We start from the raw sequence: 19497 nt of genomic DNA, 5'->3' as shown, positions 1-19497 counted from the left end.
CTTCAGAGATGCACATGCCGGCTCAGTGGCCCTGTCTACCCAGCAGGATTATATAACACTTTCAAACTGCAACCAGGCAGGGAAGGTTGGAAAAAGGGGCCCACAATTTTCCAGGCCTTCCCTCAAGCTGGAAGGCTCGTTGGGAATGGTGAAACAGTGCCCTGCAGACAGCTTAGATCAGAAGTGGGGAACTACGGCCCTTTTATGGCTTGTGAACTTCAACTCCCAGAAATCCCGAGCCAGCATGGCTCAGGAATTCTGGGAGTTGAAGTCCACAAGCTATAAAAGGGCCATAGTTCCCCACCCATGGCTTATATACTACCAGGCTGCCCTCAAGGCCTGTCAAAATCTTCCAGCTGACAAAAGGCCCATTCTCAATGCAACATTCTAAACTTCTGCTTCTTTACGAACAAAACCCAGTTTTATAATCACTTTAAATAGTGCCCAAATAATTTGAAATAAGAAAAGTCCTGGTGAAAATGCTTGGTGGTGGGTTGTTGTTTTTTAAAAAAGACACCTTTTTATCATGTTTATTATTAACCGTTAATTCACACAGAAAAAAAAAAGTCATTCAAATGTAAACATTTCAAAAAGGAAGTCTCTGACTTAAGCAAACACATCAAACATCCATATTGCTAGGGCGGCATGAGGTCTCGCCATCTTCTCCTTCTGTAACTTTTGGGATTTTCCATTTTAAGATCGCAGACAAGTTTTTCCCCAGGCGTGTGAATGTCACAGAAGGGGGGGGAAAAACAGGAGCCAAGGATCATTAAAACACAGCAAGCTATATCTTTTGATTACTGGATTCCAGATCTCCCAGAGCAAATCGTTCAAAACGAATAGCCATTTTGCTACTGTTAAGGCTGAAGGGGAAAAGGAGGAGAATTGGGGAGGGGGGGGGAAGAGGAAGGAAAGGAAATTAAAACAGTTGCATGTTAATTTCTATTGTAAAATGAAATGCCAGTGAACAAACTGGTTCTAATTGTTTCCAATTTCCAACACAGAAGGAGATACATTGAGGCTCTCCTATAGAAAATGTGTGCGCACTTCAAATGTTTTGAACAACTAGGGACTTTCTCCCATTACATTGTCTCATAAAAAAATAATTTTCCAGGCTAAGAGAATCTCATTCATATCCCTGTCCTACAAGAAGGGCAACTCTAGAGTATTTGTGACTCTTGGGGCACTTTTTGGACTTACAACCTTAATTGAGCCTCCCAATTACCATCACCCATTGTGACAGTCATAAAATAGATCATCTACTGCTGCAATTTTATTACCTTTTGGGGGAAGGTCGTTAAGGAGCCACCATGGTCATAAAGTGAACTCTTTCCCAGCGACCATTCTAAGTGACGACAGATTCAAAGATCTGATGGCCATCCTCCACCTGCCAGTCAGGTGATTGCATTTTGGGTACTCAACAACTGGCCTGCATCAATGGCCATTTGCAACGTTCCACAGTCATATAATCCTTAAAGAAGAATATTTGTAGCTCAGGCTTGAATTGAGGGGATCCTTGGTGCTCTCTGAGCTTGTTTGTTTTCTTGCAGATGTTTCATTACCTAAACTAGATAACATCAACTAGCACTGATGATGTTACTTAGTTTAGGTAATGAAACATCTGCAAGAAAACACACAAATTCAGAGAGCACCAAGGACCCCTCAGTCACATCATTTACAACTTTTTTTTTGCTGGTTTTGAGTTTTTTTTGGGGTTTCCAGCAAAAAGTACCCATTGCCGACAATGGGTTCACCGAGTGACTGCAGTATTTGCTTAATGACAGCAGAGTTCACTTTACAACCGCCATGTTCACTTAATGGCCATGGCAAAATAAAATGTTATACAAGTGGCTTGGTCCTGTAGGTTCCACAACTTATGGCCATCATGACGGAAATTCCAGGCTCCTTTACAGTTGTACGTCAAGGACTAGTTGTACTATGAAAGGAAATAATGTGAGGGATGTTATTTATGGGCCACATTTAAATATAAACACGGAGAAAGGTTTTGTATTTAGCTGGGTAATTCTCTTCTGATGCTTTGCTCGCTATTATCTATGAAGAAATGTAGTTGGATGTTTGAAAGCCTAAGTAGAATGAAACCCAGGTTGTTTCTAGCTATCAGACTATAGGCCTTTCCTTTTGAGATCCTTTGCAGAAGAAAAGCTGGAATTGGAAGAGCTGGAGTTTCCCATGCTCTAGTCTAAGGTGTCAGGATTCTGGCAGTTATCCCCATTTAAATCATGAGTCTTGAGCCAAACTTCCAAAACTTAAAAAGGATTTATTGGGACATGCCGGCATTGCCTGGGTATATCGTAATTCATATTCTCCAATGGGACACATCCATAGCCAAGAGTCATCAATCATGCTCTCCAGTTAGAATTTTGCCCGGCAGAAATCTTGGTCACTTGGTTACTATCTTTGAAAACATTTATGGAATGCACTTTTGCAAGCTGCTGCACTACTCCCCCCTCCCTTTAAGACCAGAGAAATATTTTATGAGTTGACATAAGGCATCTTATCATCAATTTAATTCCTTCTGCAGTTGATTAGCCAAACAGAAATAATCTCTCCCTTGCTTTCTGCTATAAAATTTCCATAAAGGAAAAATGCCATAGGTGAAACTGGAAACATTGAAACAATTAGGCTGTAATGATTTCTTGCTTATTTTAAAACAGACATAAATGCATTTGGATAAATCAGGAGTTCAGAATTGAACCGTGGAGTCCTTGGTACTCTTTGAACTTGCTTGTTAATTTCAGGTATTTCATAACCCAACTAGGTAACATCATCAGGGCTAGTGAGTGTGGGGTTTGCTTCCTGTTCAGCCCTCAACAGACACATAGAAGTAAACCACATTTACACACCATTCAAGAGACAATAAAAGCAGTAAGAAAGAAGCAATCAACACCCAGATAAGCAAGGATTAACACCACACAAACAATCAAGCAAAAAACAATAGTCTAATCAAGGAACTACCAAGAAGAAAATCACATCCCAACCTGCACTGGTAGGGCAAACTATTGTATATAAAAAGGGAGCAAACCCCACACTCACTAGCACTGATTATGTTACCTAGTCGGGTCACGAAATGTCTGAAAGCAAACAACCAAGCTCAGAGAGCACCAATGACAATGCAAATATAAATAGAACTACACTGTAAATTAGTAAAATGACTTCGTGTTCAAATTCCTCATTAAACTACTGTACCCATTTCTACCGGACGGCCATTTTAAAATGTTCTTGCTTTTAATACAAATAATAATAATGTACAAAGCACGATCTTAAAAGGAAGCATTTCTCTCCCCCCCCCTTCTTTCTTTTTCAAGCATGCAGTAATGCTTCGTCCATTTATAGAAAGGCAGAATATACATTAAAGTGATAAACAGGAAAAGTATACAATATTCTAAAAGACAATGGAAGTGATGCCATTGCCTTTGAAACATGCAAAGATATACCACTTTTGACACAATGAAAAATTAGCCAACTCAGCACTTGTTACAATTACTCATCAGTTCAGGTTTTGTTTTTTGTTTTAAAGACTCAGTTTTAATTCATCCCCTGGCTGAGTAGGATAAAAATTTATACATTTCTAATTAGCCCCACTGGAGCTGTTATGGAAGAATCAACCCAGTGTTTTTTTTTAATGTCTCTCTTGCTGGAAGTCAAATGCACACTACAGTTCAACGTGTCTTTATTTTAAAACTCGCCTACAAAAGACAAGCACACAATGCTGTTAGGTTTTTGCATTTTGTGTTTGCTTACGCCTTGCACACCAGGCTGGTGATAGGAGTACAGAGAGAGAGAGAGAGAATGTGTGTGTGTGTGTGTGTGTGTGTGTGACAGAGAAAGCACTGGGGGGGAGGGAAATGGGGGGAACCTGACAAGGTGAGTTGCTCCAAGGGGCCTGGATAAGTGGAAAAAATTTCCTCTAAGTTCAGTGTTAATAGAGAAGCGAAGAGTTCTTAACAGACAGGTTACTTCACATGAGCAGCCCACACCAAGAAAAGAGGCGGGACGGAAGAAGGAACCGTTAGCAGCATCGGGGGCACTCAAGGGTTAAAAACAGAAACGGTGCGTGCACAAGGTCCGAGCTGCTGGGTGGATTAGTCACAAGTGCTCATGCAAGAGGAAATTCAGCTATTGTGCCAGGAGCTACAACCTGTAAGAGAGAAAGTAGAAGGAAGACACACAAAAAAGGGAGGAGAGTTAGTTCACGGTCAAAAAGGTTAGAAGGTCAGGAGCACAGGGGAAAAAAAGGAGATTTGTGTGTTTGGCCCTTCAGAGCTCATTTTTGTAACTGAACTGATCATCTCTGGAGATTCTCCATCATATCCAGGCCATGGTTACTCTAAAGGTGCTTTTTTTTCAAGAGGCAACTGCACTTTCTGGTTTTTCTTTGAAGACGTTTCGCTTCTCCTCCAAGAAGCTTCTTCGGTTCTGACTGGAATTCTCCACCATCCATCCAGAACTGAAGAAGCTTCTTGGAGGAGAAGTGAAACGCCTTCAAAGAAAAACCAGAAAGTCCAGTTGCCTCATGAAAAAAGCACCTTCTGGACAACTGAACTGATCCCACAGAAATGGGGGGTCTTGGATGGTCTGAGGGTTTTTTTGTTTTCTGTTTGCTCTGGGTAAGAACTCCAAAGTTCCATTTTCTTTTGTGTTTGACGGGGCTGAAAAAGGTTGAAAGCTAATGCCATTTTTTCTCTCTGCCTCTTTGCCCTACACTTCTCTTTCTCCTTTTTTTCTCCTTTTCCCCCTTTCCTCTTTATTTTACTTTTACCTCATGAAATTAATACATTTATGAAATTATTAATAACATTCTTGGGGGAAAAAAAGACCTCTGAGGTTTCTTCTGACATGATTAGCATGATTAGATCTTAGGATTCTATAAAAGATCCTGAAAATAAAAACAGTACGGATAGTCCTCACCTTATGACCATAAATGAGTCCAGAATTACAATAATAAAATATGTCCGTCATTAAGTGGGTCACCATGTGACAGTGACTGATTTTTGTGACTTTTTTTGCTGCGGTCATGAAGTGGATCACCGTGGTTGTAAAGCATATGCCACAGTCATTAAATGAACTTATTGTCTGCACTGGGCAGTTTTTGTTGGAAATCAGAAATAAAGCCCAGTTTTTTGACAAAACATTGTAAATTGGGGTGATGTGACTTGGGACACTGCAAATGGTCATAAATGTGGGGTGGTTGCAGAATGCCAAAAACGTGTAAGTAACTGAGGAGAGGTTCATTATTAAGGGACTGGTCATAAGTCAAGGACTACCTGCAATTCCATGCCTCTTAGATATTCACACTATCTCTGAACCCTCAAGGGGGTAGAGAAGATCCTTAACTAGAGATCAATGGTTAGGTTCACTTCATAGACTAGGGTTTGATGAATAACCTAAACTTGGCAGTATCCAGAACCAGAAACTGTGGTTTGTAAAACAGTACAGCTAGATTCATGTAACATATGAAGAAGCCATATACAGTGATACCTTGGTACTTGATTGTTTCAAAGCTCATTGAATTTGGTACTCAATGCATTTTAAAGTGAAAATGTTGTCCCACTACTCGGTGTTTGTTTAGTACTCGACGTGCTACGATAGGGGGATGACTGCGGAGAACAGACAGGAAATTGGCCATGCTGGAAAGGCCATGGAAAACAGACAGACAGAAAGTTCTTCCCGGCCAAAACAAAGGATTACAGAGTAAAGTCATGTGGTTTGTTTGGAATTCCTCCTTTTTAGTATTCATCACAACTTCCAGAAGCAATTAACGCCAAGTACCGAGGTTGTAACAACGGTTGTAAGCGAGAGGACTGATTGTCACTTTTTTTCAGTGTCATTGTAACTTTGAACAGTTACTAAACAAATGGTGGTAGATCGAGGACTATCTGTAAGACGGATACGGCTGGTTGCATTTTGGCTAGGAGGGCTTGTCTAGGCTTCAGGGATGTCTATGAGGTGATCTCAAAAGTCAAGATGGCAGTTGAAGCTCTGTTAGGCAGTGTTTCCCAATCTTGGCAACTTTACAATACATGGACTTCAACTCCCAGAATTCCCTAGTCTGACAGCCTTCCTCCCTTCTTAGAAGTCCTTCCTTTCTTCTCTTTTTTCTCTCTCCTTCCCTTCCCTCCTTCCTTCTCTGTCTCTTTTGCTCTCTCTCTCCAACCCTCCTTCTCTCTTTTTATCTCTCTCTCTCTCTCTCTCCATCCTTTCTTCTCTCTTTCTCTTTCTCTCTCTCTCTCTCCCTTCCTTCCTTCTCCCATGTTCTTCCTCCTGTCTCCCTCTCCCTTGCTTCCTGCCTGCCTGCCAACCATTCAGCCAGCTAGCTTCAGGTATCAAAAAAAATACTTTTTAAATGGCACAAGACTCCTTGGAAAACTCCATCTTGGCACACTCACACCCACAGTGAAAACAAATGAAAGTGAAAGAAAAAGTGTTTGGGAGGAGGAGACAGAGGAGGCAGATTTAATATTGGATGGTATTATGATTTGTTTAAAGAAGTCCCACTTTATTAAATAGCCACTTTATTTGGGAAACACACACAAGCCTTCCCTATTAATAGGTTACAATAAATATGGAGGTGTCTGTCAAACCTGCCTCCCTAGGACCATGTCTCATTTGTTCATCAATCAAAGGCCTAACAAAATGCAATTCTTGGAAATAGGCGAGACAAGGAGAGAGAGTACGTACTCTGCTGATTTCCAGAAGTGTCCCGGGTGAGAGAGCCTCCGGTTAAGCTTTGGCAATTTTTCAAGCATTTCCATCAAGAGGGTGAAGTTGGGCCGTTCAGCCACATCAAAAGCCCAACACGCCGAGAGGATTTCCTACAAGACGACAATCAATCTTTTTTAAAAAAAATAATTAACCCACAGCATTTTTGGAAAAGAAAGACATTTGATTAGGAAGAGCCCAAAACTGTACAAGGTTTAAAACATAGCCTGGGTTAACTTGCAAGCTGCACCAATAAATGGCACTACAACATCTGTAATCCTGTGTGGCAATGTAGTCCGAATGGCCAGTTTGAAGATGGCGACTTCTAAGAGCTGCTTTTAACCAGCCTGACTTGGAAGGAGCTGTAAAGCCATACGTTAGACCTTGAGATTTACAGATTGGACTTAGCTGCAGATCTCTGGCTCTATCGCGTCTATAAATACAGGCGTTCATTAAGAAGACACTGGACAGCCACTTCTCCGGAATGGTACAGGGCAAACTCGATTTCATTGAGGGCCGCCTCCGGGTTCTGTTTGATCTTGGGGGCTGGGTGGGTGTGGCCAGGGTGGGCGTGGCCAGCTTGACATCACTTGTGTTGGGGCACCCCTCCCAAACTCCGTTTTTGGCTGCGATGGCCTCCTGTGAAAACGGAGCTTGGGAACACAGCCCTCTCGAGCTCCATTTTTGCTGGCAGAGCGCTGCGGGAGGCCGTCACAGCCAAAAACGGAGTTTGGGAGGGTTGTGAGTGATGTTGAGCTGACAGAGGCGCCATGAGTCCCTTGGTGTTTCCAGTGTGGCCCCGTGGGCCAGATCTAAGCGCCCCGTGGGCTGGATCTGGCCTCCGGGCCTTGAGTTTGACACCCGTAGTATAGGGATCCTGCTTGAGCAGAGGGTTGGACTAGAAAACCTCCAAGGTCCCTTCCAACTCTGCCATTCTGTTATTAATTGGATACAGAAAACAGGGCCCCCAATTGCACAGGAACCAAGCATACTGTATTTCTTCTTGCATCTCCTGTATAATCTGTCAACTGCTGCAGTTGGATAGTAAATTGACATGAGCCCACCCAAGGGGAAGGGGAGGTTCAGGTATCAGGCAGGGGAAGTCACTATCCTGGGAAACTGGGCAGGATGAAAAAGGAGAGCCTATGAGGCTAGTCCTCAACTTACAGAATCTGGAATTTTTGTTGTAAGTCATGATGGTTGTAAATTGAGGCACCTACATCATCATCTTCTTTTAACGACCCCGTTATCCCTTGCAGGGTGGAATCTGGGCAATTGAATGGAGCTAGCAGAGTGTTGTACTGGCCGGAGGCCCTTCCTGTCACCAATACGGAGTTTTGTTCGCCAGATATATTTTCAGTGTGCCCAGAGAGAGAAATATCTGAAATTGAGGCACCTACATGACTGGTCTGAATTTAGTGTTTTTTTGCAGCAGCAGCAGCCATTAAGTGAGTACGGCAATTGTAAAACAAACACAATGGTTAAGTGAACATGGCAGTCATTAAGCAAGTCAATGCATTCCGATGAGATTTTTTTTTTTTTTTGCCTGAAACCAGCCTGTCTAGCAAAAAAAAAAAAAGTCTTAATCGCATCACATGACTGCAGAATATGGCAACTGATCATAATGGCGAGCCAGTTGCCAAGCACCTGAAATGTAAGTCATGTGACTATGGGGGGGGGGGAGTGCCACTGTTGGAACTCCGAAACTGGGTCATAAATACTTTGGGGGAGGGGTCTGTTGTAACTTCCCCTGGTTGCTAAATGACTAATCATTTCATTGAGGACTACCTGTATTGCTAATTATTTTAAAGAGGATAGAATACAATGTGTGCCACCTTGGGCTCTTAAATGAATAGTGAGATGTAAACCAAATTAATAAAAAGGACGCATGCTTGGGTGCCCAAGGAAAGGCTCCTGGGGAGGACTGAGAAGTTAAATTCAAGCCCCATCTGATCAATGAGACAAAGGCACAATATGTGAGTGGGAAGTGTATTCTTCCTCTCTGTTGCCCCAGGCAGGACCTCGTTCCAAACTTCCTGGATCCAACTCTGGGACTCCATGGCGTTGAGGTTTGGCCAGGAGGGCAGAGCCCGTATCTACTTACCCCAACTTCTTTCCCCAGGCTACTTGCTTGCAGGACGTGCTTCATTCCTTCACCACTTCCGATCTGCCAAATCAAGGCCTCTGCTGGCTGGCTCTGAAAGGGCCATTCTCTGGCCTGGAGCTCGTACCACACGGTCCTGAGAAACAAAGCAATTCCATGGTGAAAGTCTGCAATGTTGATAGTCATGTCACCAAATAAGCATTCATTCATTCATTCATTCATTCACTCCCTCATGCACTCATTCATTCATTCACTCCCCCATTCTTTCATTTATTCATTCATTCACTCCCTCATTCTTTCATTTATTCATTCATTCATTCATTCCCTCATTCATGCACTCCCTCATTCATTCATTCATTCACTCACTCACGATTCACTCCCTCATGCATTCATTCACTCCCCCATTCACTCCCTCATTCTTTCATTCATTCATTCACTCACTCATTCATTCATTCATGCACTCCCTCATTCATTCATTCACTCATTCATTCATTCACTCACTCACTCATACGCTCATTCACTCCCCCATTCACTCCCTCATTCTTTCATTCACTCCCTCATTCATTCATTCATTCATTCACTCACTCATTCCCTCATTCATTCATTCAAGCTCCTTTAAAATCAGCCAGTGGAACAGACTGCCACATGAAGCAGCACGTTCTAGCTGGAAGATAGGAGTGAACACTGTGTTTGCCACTTGAACATCTGGATAAAAGGTAGGGTTTAAATAAATCAAATGCCAGGCCAACCTGGGTGAATTTTATCTTTTTAAATTCTGGGGCTGACAGAATCCTGAAAGTGACACAAGCTCTTGCAAAACACTGCTTTTCTGCCTGCTTTCCAACAATGTCATGCTGGCTGGTGTTGTTGGGTGTTGCAAACCAAAACATTCCATCGGGAGTATTGTTTCAATAGCTGGAAGGAAACTTGGAAACCAGTATTGTGACAACGTGCTCTTGGCGTTTTCATAAAGTGGCTACCACTTACCACAAAACCTGCATACACCAGGAAGCAAACCACACCCCTGTCTAGCCTCTGGGCAAGGGAATTGTCCAACGTGCTTAATTCTGTTCCTGAATTAACTCCATATTCTAGGGTTGCACAACATCCTGAACTATTAACTATATACAGTGGTATCTGATACTCAACTGCTTTGAAACTCATCAAACTTGGTAAAAATTTTGTCCCAGTACTCATCGTTTGTTTGGTATTCAACGCACAAGTTAGAACTTCTCAGTGTTGGCTGCCTTTCAACTCACTACATTATTCCTTATCGGAAAAAATTGTTTGGCACTCATCGTTTTTGGTACTCGTTGGGCTTCCCAGAACCAATTAAAAATGAGTATCGAGGTACCACTGAAAATCCCACAGTCTAGATCAGGGGTGTCCAACCTTGGCAACTTTAAGACTTGTGGACTTCAATGCTGGCTGAGGAATTCTGGGAGTTGAAGTCCACAAGTCTTAAAGTTGCCAAGGTTGGACACCCCTGGTCTAGATTATCATAACACATTTTAACAAATAGAAAATGCACAAATGAAGCTGCCAGGTTTCACTAGCTTAATTAAGCATGGCACACAAACGTAGTGTCAACGTAAAACACGTATGTTTGGGACAAAGCATAATTGACATGTTTTTGACACATTGCCCTTGGAGTTTTCCAACATATAGACCTCCTATATTTGGCATCCTGATACTTAAACATTTTGCTTTTGAAATGCACCCCTTCCAGTCTCAAATTCTTGGGTTGTAAACCCACATCTAATTCAGTGAAGGACCATAACAATGCTGTGAACTGCAGTACAGGTAGTCCTCAACTTGCAACCACAATGGAACCAAAGAGTTATGTCGCTAAGTGAGACAGTTATTAAGTGAGTTTTGCCCCATTTTACGACCTTTCTTGCCACAATTGTTAACCAAATAACTGCAGTTGTTAAGTTTATCACATTGTTGTTCAGTGAATCTGGCTTCCCCATTGACTATGCTAATCAGAAGGTTGCAAAAGGGGATCCCATGACCTCCAGGACACTGCAACCGTCATAAATATGAGTCATTTGCTGCAATAGTCCGAATTTTGATTACGTGACTATGGGGATGCTGCAATGGTCGTAACTGTGAAAAACAGTCATAAGTCACTTTTTTCAGTGCCATTGTAACTTTGAATGGTCATTAAGTGAACCATTGTAAATTGAGGATTATTGGTATAAAACATTAAGACAACTCTTAATAATTTAAGTTAATAATAAGAGGTAGACAAAAATGCCAATGCGGTCTGAACATCTGGCTGACTGTGTGACAAACTATACAAATTAAAAAAAAACCTCTTAAGTTAGAGAAGATGGCTGTACAGGTAGTCCTTGACTTATGACCGTAATGGAACCCAAAATTTCTGTTCGGTGAAACATTTGTTAAGTGAATTTTGCCCCATTTTATGACTTTTCTTGCCACAGTTGTTAAGTGAATCACTGCAGTTGATAGGATAGTAACCCGGTTGTTAAGTGAATGGCAAATTGTTAAGTTGCAAAAGGTGATCACATAACTCTGGGACACTGCAACGGTCATAAACACGAACCATTTGGCAAGCATCTGAATTTCTGAACATGTGACCCTGGCGATGCTGCAAAGGTCATAACTATGAAAAAGGGTCATAAGCCACATTTTTCAGAGCCTTTGTAACTTTGAACCATCACTAAACGAACTGTTGTAAGTCAAGGACTACCTGTGATTGGGACTGTGCTTGGAGAGAAAAAACTATTTTTCTTTTTTTCTTTTTTTCCAAAAAGGGAGAGTTGAGGTTTCCCGGAACAGCAATTTTCAAATGTCATGACTTTTGAAATGTAATTAATTTTCACAAAATGTAAAATATAAAAATCAGTGAATACAGGTTAACACTCACGCCCACGTATGCAAATATTTCACTAGATTTTTGAAAACATGTTAGCACCTTTTTCCACCGTTTCAAACGCTTAATTGCATCGTGTATAACTGCTAAGTGGAAGTGAAAATCATGATGTGACGGTAGCAACAACCCAGCCACACTGAAGCAGCCACAGCTTCCCCAAATTTCAGTCCCTTGGGAATCATGGGTCCTTGTATTTTGCACGCATTGTGTAATTTAGCTCATTTGAGGTACTTGGTTCACAAACAGTTGCCCTGTGAGATACTATTTGACCCGGTTAAAGTCACGACAATGAGAGTATTAGCAGTATATGAACTATTTGAGGGGGGGCAGGTGGGAATTAGTCTTCCTGCTCTACCATAGCAATAGCACTTAAGACTTATATACCGTTTCACACTGCTTTGCAACACTCTCTAAGTCAGGGCTGTCAAACCCTTGGCCCACAGGCCAAATGTGGCATGTGCTGCCCACGCCCGATTTAGCAAAGGGGAAAAAAAGTCCCAATACATCATATGACGACGCGGTGACATGAGTTTGACACCCCTGCTCTAAGCAGTTTACAAAGTCAGCACATCACCACCAATAATCTGGGTCCTCATTTTACCGACCTTGGAAGGATGGAAGGCTGAGTCAACCTTGAGCTGGTCAGGATCGAATTTGCTGGTAGAGGGTAGAGTTCCCCTGCACTACTGCATTCTAACTACTGTGCCACCTGGTGGCACAGTGGTTAGAATTCATGATTGTGTACAACACAGTATGACTTTTCCAGTGCATGACATGGGGTGCCATCAAGGCACTGACTGTGTCTTTCTCAACATTTTCCAGACAAGCTTTTCAAAATGGACTATATGGGGTTTTCAGCTTGTCTTCCATGCAGGTGCTAACCTCTTCCAGACCTGCTTAGCTTTCTCCAGATGTCTTTCTTTTTTTCCAGAAAGGCAGGATATTTTGGCTGACCTCGACAAGAATCCCCTACTATGACCTTTCCACATTCTTACCCAAAAGCATAGACATCCGCAGCTTTGGAGAAGGGCAGCTTATCCTCGCCTTTCCCGGGAGCCATCTCGCGCACAATCTCGGGAGCCAGGTAGCAGAGCCAATCATGGGGCAGCTTCAGTTCGTTTTCACGCCTGATGTCAGAAAGAAGGAGATTAAAACAGGGGTGGGTTGCAGGCAGGGCTGGCTGAATTCAAGTAGACCTGAACCAAATAAGCCCAGACTCTGATTCCCAAGTATGTAATTGCTCCACTGACAAATGATTCTTTATCCTGGTGCTTCTTGACCTCAATAACTTTAAGGTGTGTGGACTTCAACTCCCAGAATTCCTCAACCAGTCACACATCTTAAAGGGGCAACATGATAGCAGCCTATTCCCCAAATCACCCAAAGGCAGGACAAGAAGCCATGGATGGAAACTAATCAAGGAGAGAACCAATCTAGAACTAAGGAGGAATTTCCTGACCGTGAGAACAATTAATTAGTGGAATGACTTGTCTCCCAGAAGTTGTGAATGCTCCAACACTGGAGGTTTTTAAGAAGAGATTGGACAATCATTTGTCTGAAGTGGTGTAGGGTTTCCTGCCTGAGCAGGGGGTTGGACTAGACTGGACAATATTCTGACCTTTGTTTCCTAAAGTCCTAGGTACTGTTGCCTCAAATTTTAGGCTTCATTATTAGCGTTTTAAAAGGGGATATTAGCTATTTTAACACGGCAGTCTAGGCCTCTTTTTTCAAATTTAAGAAAACACATTTTTTCCCTTCTTATCCAAGGCCATTTCTTTGGTATGTGAGAACTTGCTTTTTCAGCAACTACACAATAGACCGTGTATCTGAAAGTCTTTGAATACTTTCAAGAACGATACAAATCTAGCTGGGAAAGAGTAATGTGGCCCGTAAATTTGTCACTTGTGGAATGTTATCTAGAATATGCCTTTTCTATTGTTCAAGATTTACATGCAATCAATGTCTTTTACTCTTTGATCGTTTGCTTACTGACGTATGACATATACTCAGTGTATGTATCATTTGTTTCTGTACCCTATAAAAGGACTTGAATCCCCACCCCTTTAATAAATGGTTTTTGCTTTCCCTGAATGATGTGGTGATTTATATTTTCAGGTGGACAAAGAAGCCCCTTTGCAAAAGGTAAAGTGTGTCTCTATAATTCAGGGATCAAGTTCTTATCAAGCCAAACTCTGGTGCCTGGGTTTGGAGGCAACAGCAGTAAACATTGACTCTATGTAGCCTCTACCATTCCTGAAATATGGCTCTCGGCTTGAATTCCAAGTCTTAAAAAAATTATTTTGATAGTGAGTTTTAGTCTTGCAAAGAAAATCAAGCATGTTCCACTTAAACTTATGCACTTTGACAGCAACTTCATACTTCTTTACTCGGATCTACAACTTGAAGGGTGTGGATCCCATTGAATTCAACGAGAGGGTTCAAAACAGGGGCTTAACAGTCTTTGTACTGATTCAATGGCACTCCAGGAAGTCCTTATTTGGTGCAAATTATGAGCCTCCAAGTGCAGAAGCCTGTTTTCAAGCAAAATTAGTGATAAAGAACAAATATATCTCCTTCTTTCTCAGCAGCGAGCCTGGGAACCGACAGTCCGGGAAAAATGTGGTCATTGGCTTCCTAGAATTACTACAAGAATCAAAAGCAAGCTCTAACGTTAGCTGCCTCTCATAGGAAATTTTAAATATATGACGCGTTGCATGTCACACAAGTTTATCAGCATTTTATTTCTGTTGGAACAAAACGGCTTTCCAGTAATGAAATAGCCAAATACATCAAACAAATAAAATGTAAGAACAAAAATTTGTCATATTGTTACGAAAGTTTCCAAGATAAGAACCAGGCTGTAAATTTGAAAGTAGCAAAACTGAGATTTAAATCCAGGTGAATGAAAAAAAGCATTGGGGAATTTCTATTAGATGATAAGGTATCACATATGATATGATGATATGATATGACCATGATAGCAGTATTCCAGTATTTGGGGGGCTGCCACAAAGAAGAGAGGGTCAACTTATTTTCCAAAGCACCAGAAGGCAAGATAAGAAGCAACAGAGGGAAACTAATCAAGGAGAGGAGCAACATGGAACTAAGGAGAAACTTCCTAACAGTGAGGGCAATTAACCAGCGGAACAGCTTGCCACCAGAAGTTGTGGGTGCTCCATCACTGGAGGCTTTCAAGAAGAGACTGGACAGCCACTTGTCTGAAATAGTATAGGGTCTCCTGCTTGGACTAGTCACTAAAAGACCTTCCAGCTCTCTTCTGATTAGACAGAAATGACATCATTATGGACTATCACTGAGATGATCCCTATTTTTATTTCCATCTCATCTGTGGATATCAAAACCTGAATTTGCAAATCTTTCTCTATGAAAAGCCAGGTCAAGTCCATACAGGATGAAATTATTTTCTGATCATAAATGGTTGAGGTACTGAAGATCAGTATCGGGTTGTTTTTTTTAAAAAAATAAACCTTAACCAAGAAAAAGCCCCACGCCAATAGTTACATATCCAGCCATGTTGTTAATATAGGCATGCTGCCTGGGGAATGCTGGGAGTTGAAATCCACACATAGGTGGACAAAGTTGCTTGAACTGAGAACCACTGGTTTTAGAGGCTGCCCAATTCCAAATAACACTGGGAGGCTTGCAAAAATAAAAGTACAGATGTTACAAATTTAAAAGAAATGCGGGTAGTCCTCTAGTTACAACCATAATTCAGCCTGAATTTTGGTTGTAAGTCGTGACAGTCATAAGGTAGGTCACTATATTACTATATCTAATTTTATTATCTTTGCAGCGGTCATTAAGTGAACACCATGGTTGTTAACTAAGCAACCCCATTTTTGCTGGAAACCAGAAGTAAATTCTAATTTCTGACAAAAACATAGTTAATCGTGGTCGTGTGAGCATGGGGCACTACAAACTGTTATAAATGTGGGCTGGCTGCAGAACACCCAAAATGCAGTCATCTGACTGCAGTGTATGTGGATTGACATTGGAACCTGAAATCCAGGCCATAAGTTCCTTTCTGGGAGTCCATTGTAACTTCAAAGAGTCGCTAAGCAACTGGTCAGGGATTACCTATACTTCTTTGGATGGATTCTGGATTCCACAGCTAAATCAGAGGTGTAGATTTTGAACCTGACAGCTAAGAGAAACTAACCAGAACTACAATCATGGAAAAAACCTACCTTCCTTCTTGAACCACTCCAGAAATTCCAAACAGGCCAAAGTCAGTGATCACGACTTTTCCATTTTCATAGAAAATGTTCTTGGATTTGAGATCTTTGTGCACGATCCCTTTTGCATGAAGGTACCCCATGCCCTAGGAGGAAAAATAATCACCTGTATGTTTAATGAATGGGAGAAAGCGTGTTAAAACAGAAAAATATATCATTGTTTCGATCTTGTTTCAGTCTTCATTCAAAATCCACTCAATTGTCCGATTTATGTTCCCTAGGTGGGTTGTTTGATTGTTGCTTAGCAAATTGTGTGAAGATAGCCACTGTGAAACACAGTTTAACAGCTTTGTGTATGAATTCAGTATTGTAATTAACTAAAACATGGTTAAAGGACAATTGTTTAGCACAGTGTGGAAACACCCAAACAATGATGCAATGGCCGTTTGTTTTAAAAGGTTCCCCAGCGGCAACAGACCTGTGATTCACGTTATTTTAAGATGTCACCACAGTCAAGAATCATGAACACGTATCTAGGTTTGAGGCCAATGAATAAGTCTTACGGCTTGGATCAGAGTCATGTTTCTGCTGAGACGATTCGAAGGAGAGAAAGTAGCCTTGAATTAGTGTTTTCCAACCTTAACCATTTTAAAGATGCGTAGACTTCAACTTCCAGGATTATCCTAGTCAGCACTGTATTCATTACACATCTTAAAAATGGTTAGGGTTGGGGAAAACTGCCTTGAATAAACACTGTGTGAAAGGAGAAAGCAAAAGAGAAAATCATAAACTTTTTAATGTATCTAAATAAAATCCAGAGACTCTTTTACAGCCGGAATCCAGTGCAGTGAAAATTCTCTCTTCCATCAGAATGAAGCCTTGGAAGAGAGCAGCTGCCTTCTTCAAAAGACATTCAACACAAATCCCTCTGCAAAGTCCTTCTTACCTTAATGATCTCCTGAGCTATCTGCCTGGTCTTGTTGATATCCAGAGGTGTTTTGGGATCCCTGACCACTGAGTGAAGCGTCCTTCCTTTGCAGAAACTAAGGAACATAGACAGACAAGTACATTAGCAAGAAAGCTTAACAACAATTGGCATCTACTGTAGAAGCAATACAGGTAGTCCTTGACTTATGACCACAGTTAGGACTGGAATTTCGGTAGCTAAGAGATGTGGTTATTGAATCAGCAATCACATGACCGTACCTGATTTCATGTGTGTCTCCGTCTCCCTGATTTTTGATCCACCCATCCAATGGTGGGATTCAAAATTTTTTTTACTACCAGTTCTGTGGGCATGGCTTGGTGGTGTGGGTTGGTGGCATGGCTTGGTGGGCATGGCAGGGGAAGGATACTGCAAAATCTCCATTCCCTCCCCACCCCACTAACCTGCTTTCCAGTTCCATTCTCTTGTGCAGGGCAACAAAATAAGACCCAGCCGATCAGCTGGGGCTCATGAGGCAGAGAATAGATGGGGGCGGGGCCAGTCAGAGGTGGTATTTGCCGGTTCTCCAAACTACTCAAAATGTCCGCAACCGGTTCCCCAGAACTGGTCAGAACCTGCTGAATACCACCTCTGCACCCATCTCTCTCAGATGGTTTATGTAGAATAGAATAGAATGACCGAATGAAGCAACACAGAGAATCGTGGCAGAATAACAAAGTTGGAAGGGACCTTGAAGGTCTTCTAGTCCAACCCGCAGCTCAGGCAGGAAACCTATACTATTTCAGTCAAATGCTTGTCCAATCTCTTCTTATAAACCCCCAGTGTTGCAGCACTCACAACTTCTGGAGGCAAGCCAATCCACTGTTCTCACTGTCAGGGGATTTCTTCTTAATTCTAGGTTGCTTCTTTCCTTGACTAGTTTCCATCCATCGCTTCTTGTCCTGCCTAATGGTGCTTTGGAGAATAGCTTGACTGCCTCTCCTTTGTGGCAGCCCCTGAGATATTGGAAGACTGCTATCATGTCACCCCTAGTCCTTCTTTTCATCAAACTAGACATACTCAGTTCCAGCAACCATTCTTCATATGTTTTAGCTTCCAGTCCCCTAATCATCCTTGCTGCTCTTCTGGGCACTCTTTCTAGAGCAGTGGTGCCTAACCTTTTTGGGCTCCTGTGCCAAATATTGCGTGCGCACCAGTGTGCACGCACTTGCATGCCAGCACCCAGAATGCAATGCGCACTCCCCTCCCCACGCCCCCTGCGCATGCGTGCACAATCCCTCCCTCCTGCCACCCCCTTACCCGCACTGCGCCTCACAGCTGATTTTTTGGCTGGTTTGAAGCCTTTTTCGGCCTCCCAGAGGCTTGGAAAAAGCCTCTGCAAGGCTTTTCAGGCTGAATTATAGGTCCGTTTTGTCACTTCCTGTAATACCGGAAGTGATGAAATGGGCCTATAATTCGTCCTGAAAAGCCTTGCAGAGACTTTTTCCAAGCCTCTGGCAGGCCGAAAAAGGCCTCAAGCCAACCGAAAAAAATCAGCTGTGAAGTGCGCGCATGTGCAGGGGACTTCCAGTTTGAGCTTCTTTGGCGACAGACTGAAACCTCGTTTCTCCGAGGCTTCAATCTGTGCTCGCCGCTGGAGCGCCCTGAGCCGGCTGGTTTCTGGGCTAAGCCACCCCATAGAGGTGGTGAAGAGGGGGGAGACTGCCTGCAGGGTTGAGGAGAGCCGCATCTCTCCTCCCCAGCTGGCCATTACTCCCTTTCCCGAAGGCGGTTGTAGCGGTGGTCAGAAATGGCCACCACAAAGAAGAACTCGACCGGAAAAAAATGTGCAGGAGGAAGATAAGAAGAGAAAGTTTTGGTTGACCGGGTCAAACAGCAAAAGCAACAAATAAGGTACCCTGGAATTTAAACTTAACAACATTGTTCCCAAAGAAGATTTTGAAGCTGCGAAGGGGAGAGAGAAGGGAAAGGATTAGGTTTTTTTTCTTCCCTTCCTTATACTGACAGCTAAGAGACTTAAGCAAGAAACTGAAAAAAAAAAAATCCACTTTGACATTAATAGGCATCTAAGCTGAAAATAAAAGTCAAAGGGATAAATAAAGATTTCTGGACATTTAAAAGTTTTTAAAAGCTGGAAAGGAGAAAAAAAAAGAATAGACGGGCAGGATCTGGAAAAATGGAGGAGACTGCCTGGAATTAAGGAATGGAACTGTTAATTAAAAGGAATTTACAGTGAAATTTTAACAAGATTCCTCAAAGATACATTTTAATGGAAACTTGGTAACAAAATAATAGAACCCCAGGAAGAGAAAGTGGAAAAAAGAAGCAAGTAGAAACAGCCTTGGATTATTTGGATTACTTGGTGATTTTTGGTTTTTGCATCTAGATGACTAAAATTAACTGGGTGGTTGTTTAAAAGTTTTTAAAATGGTATCACTCTTAGAAGAACTGAAAACGGAACTTTAAAAATAGAAAGAAGACGCACAAGAAGGGAGAAGTTCTTTTGGCTTCGTGTTTCAATTCTTAGAAATGGAGATCTGGAACTATGAGAAGCAACAAGAAACGCTTGCAGAACAAGAAGATTGGGACAAAGAAGAAGCCATCTTTAATGATCAAATAATTTTAAGTGGGG

The 19497-nt window shown here is 42.0% G+C and overlaps 1 protein-coding gene across 1 annotated transcript in view; it reads right to left on the bottom strand.

Annotated features, from left to right (window-relative positions):
• Window positions 1-494: 494 nt before the first annotated feature.
• Window positions 495-19497, bottom strand: part of KSR1 (kinase suppressor of ras 1) — a 153575-nt gene continuing 134572 nt past the window's right edge. The window contains exons 15-20 of the mRNA XM_026680430.2: window positions 16866-16962; window positions 15932-16065; window positions 12719-12850; window positions 8825-8960; window positions 6700-6833; window positions 495-863 (exon numbers count right to left, since the gene is read on the bottom strand). Of these exons, the coding sequence (XP_026536215.2) occupies window positions 785-863; window positions 6700-6833; window positions 8825-8960; window positions 12719-12850; window positions 15932-16065; window positions 16866-16962 (712 nt within the window). The 3' untranslated portion in view covers window positions 495-784. The remainder of the gene's footprint in view (window positions 864-6699; window positions 6834-8824; window positions 8961-12718; window positions 12851-15931; window positions 16066-16865; window positions 16963-19497) is intronic.

The sequence above is a fragment of the Notechis scutatus genome, chromosome 1 (genome assembly GCF_049901735.1).
Source record: "Notechis scutatus isolate UNSWTSFEM ecotype Mainland chromosome 1, rNotScu1.2, whole genome shotgun sequence".
NCBI lineage: Eukaryota > Metazoa > Chordata > Lepidosauria > Squamata > Elapidae > Notechis > Notechis scutatus.
Note: the sequence above shows the minus strand (reverse complement) of the source record. Positions and strands in the feature narration are given on the sequence as shown.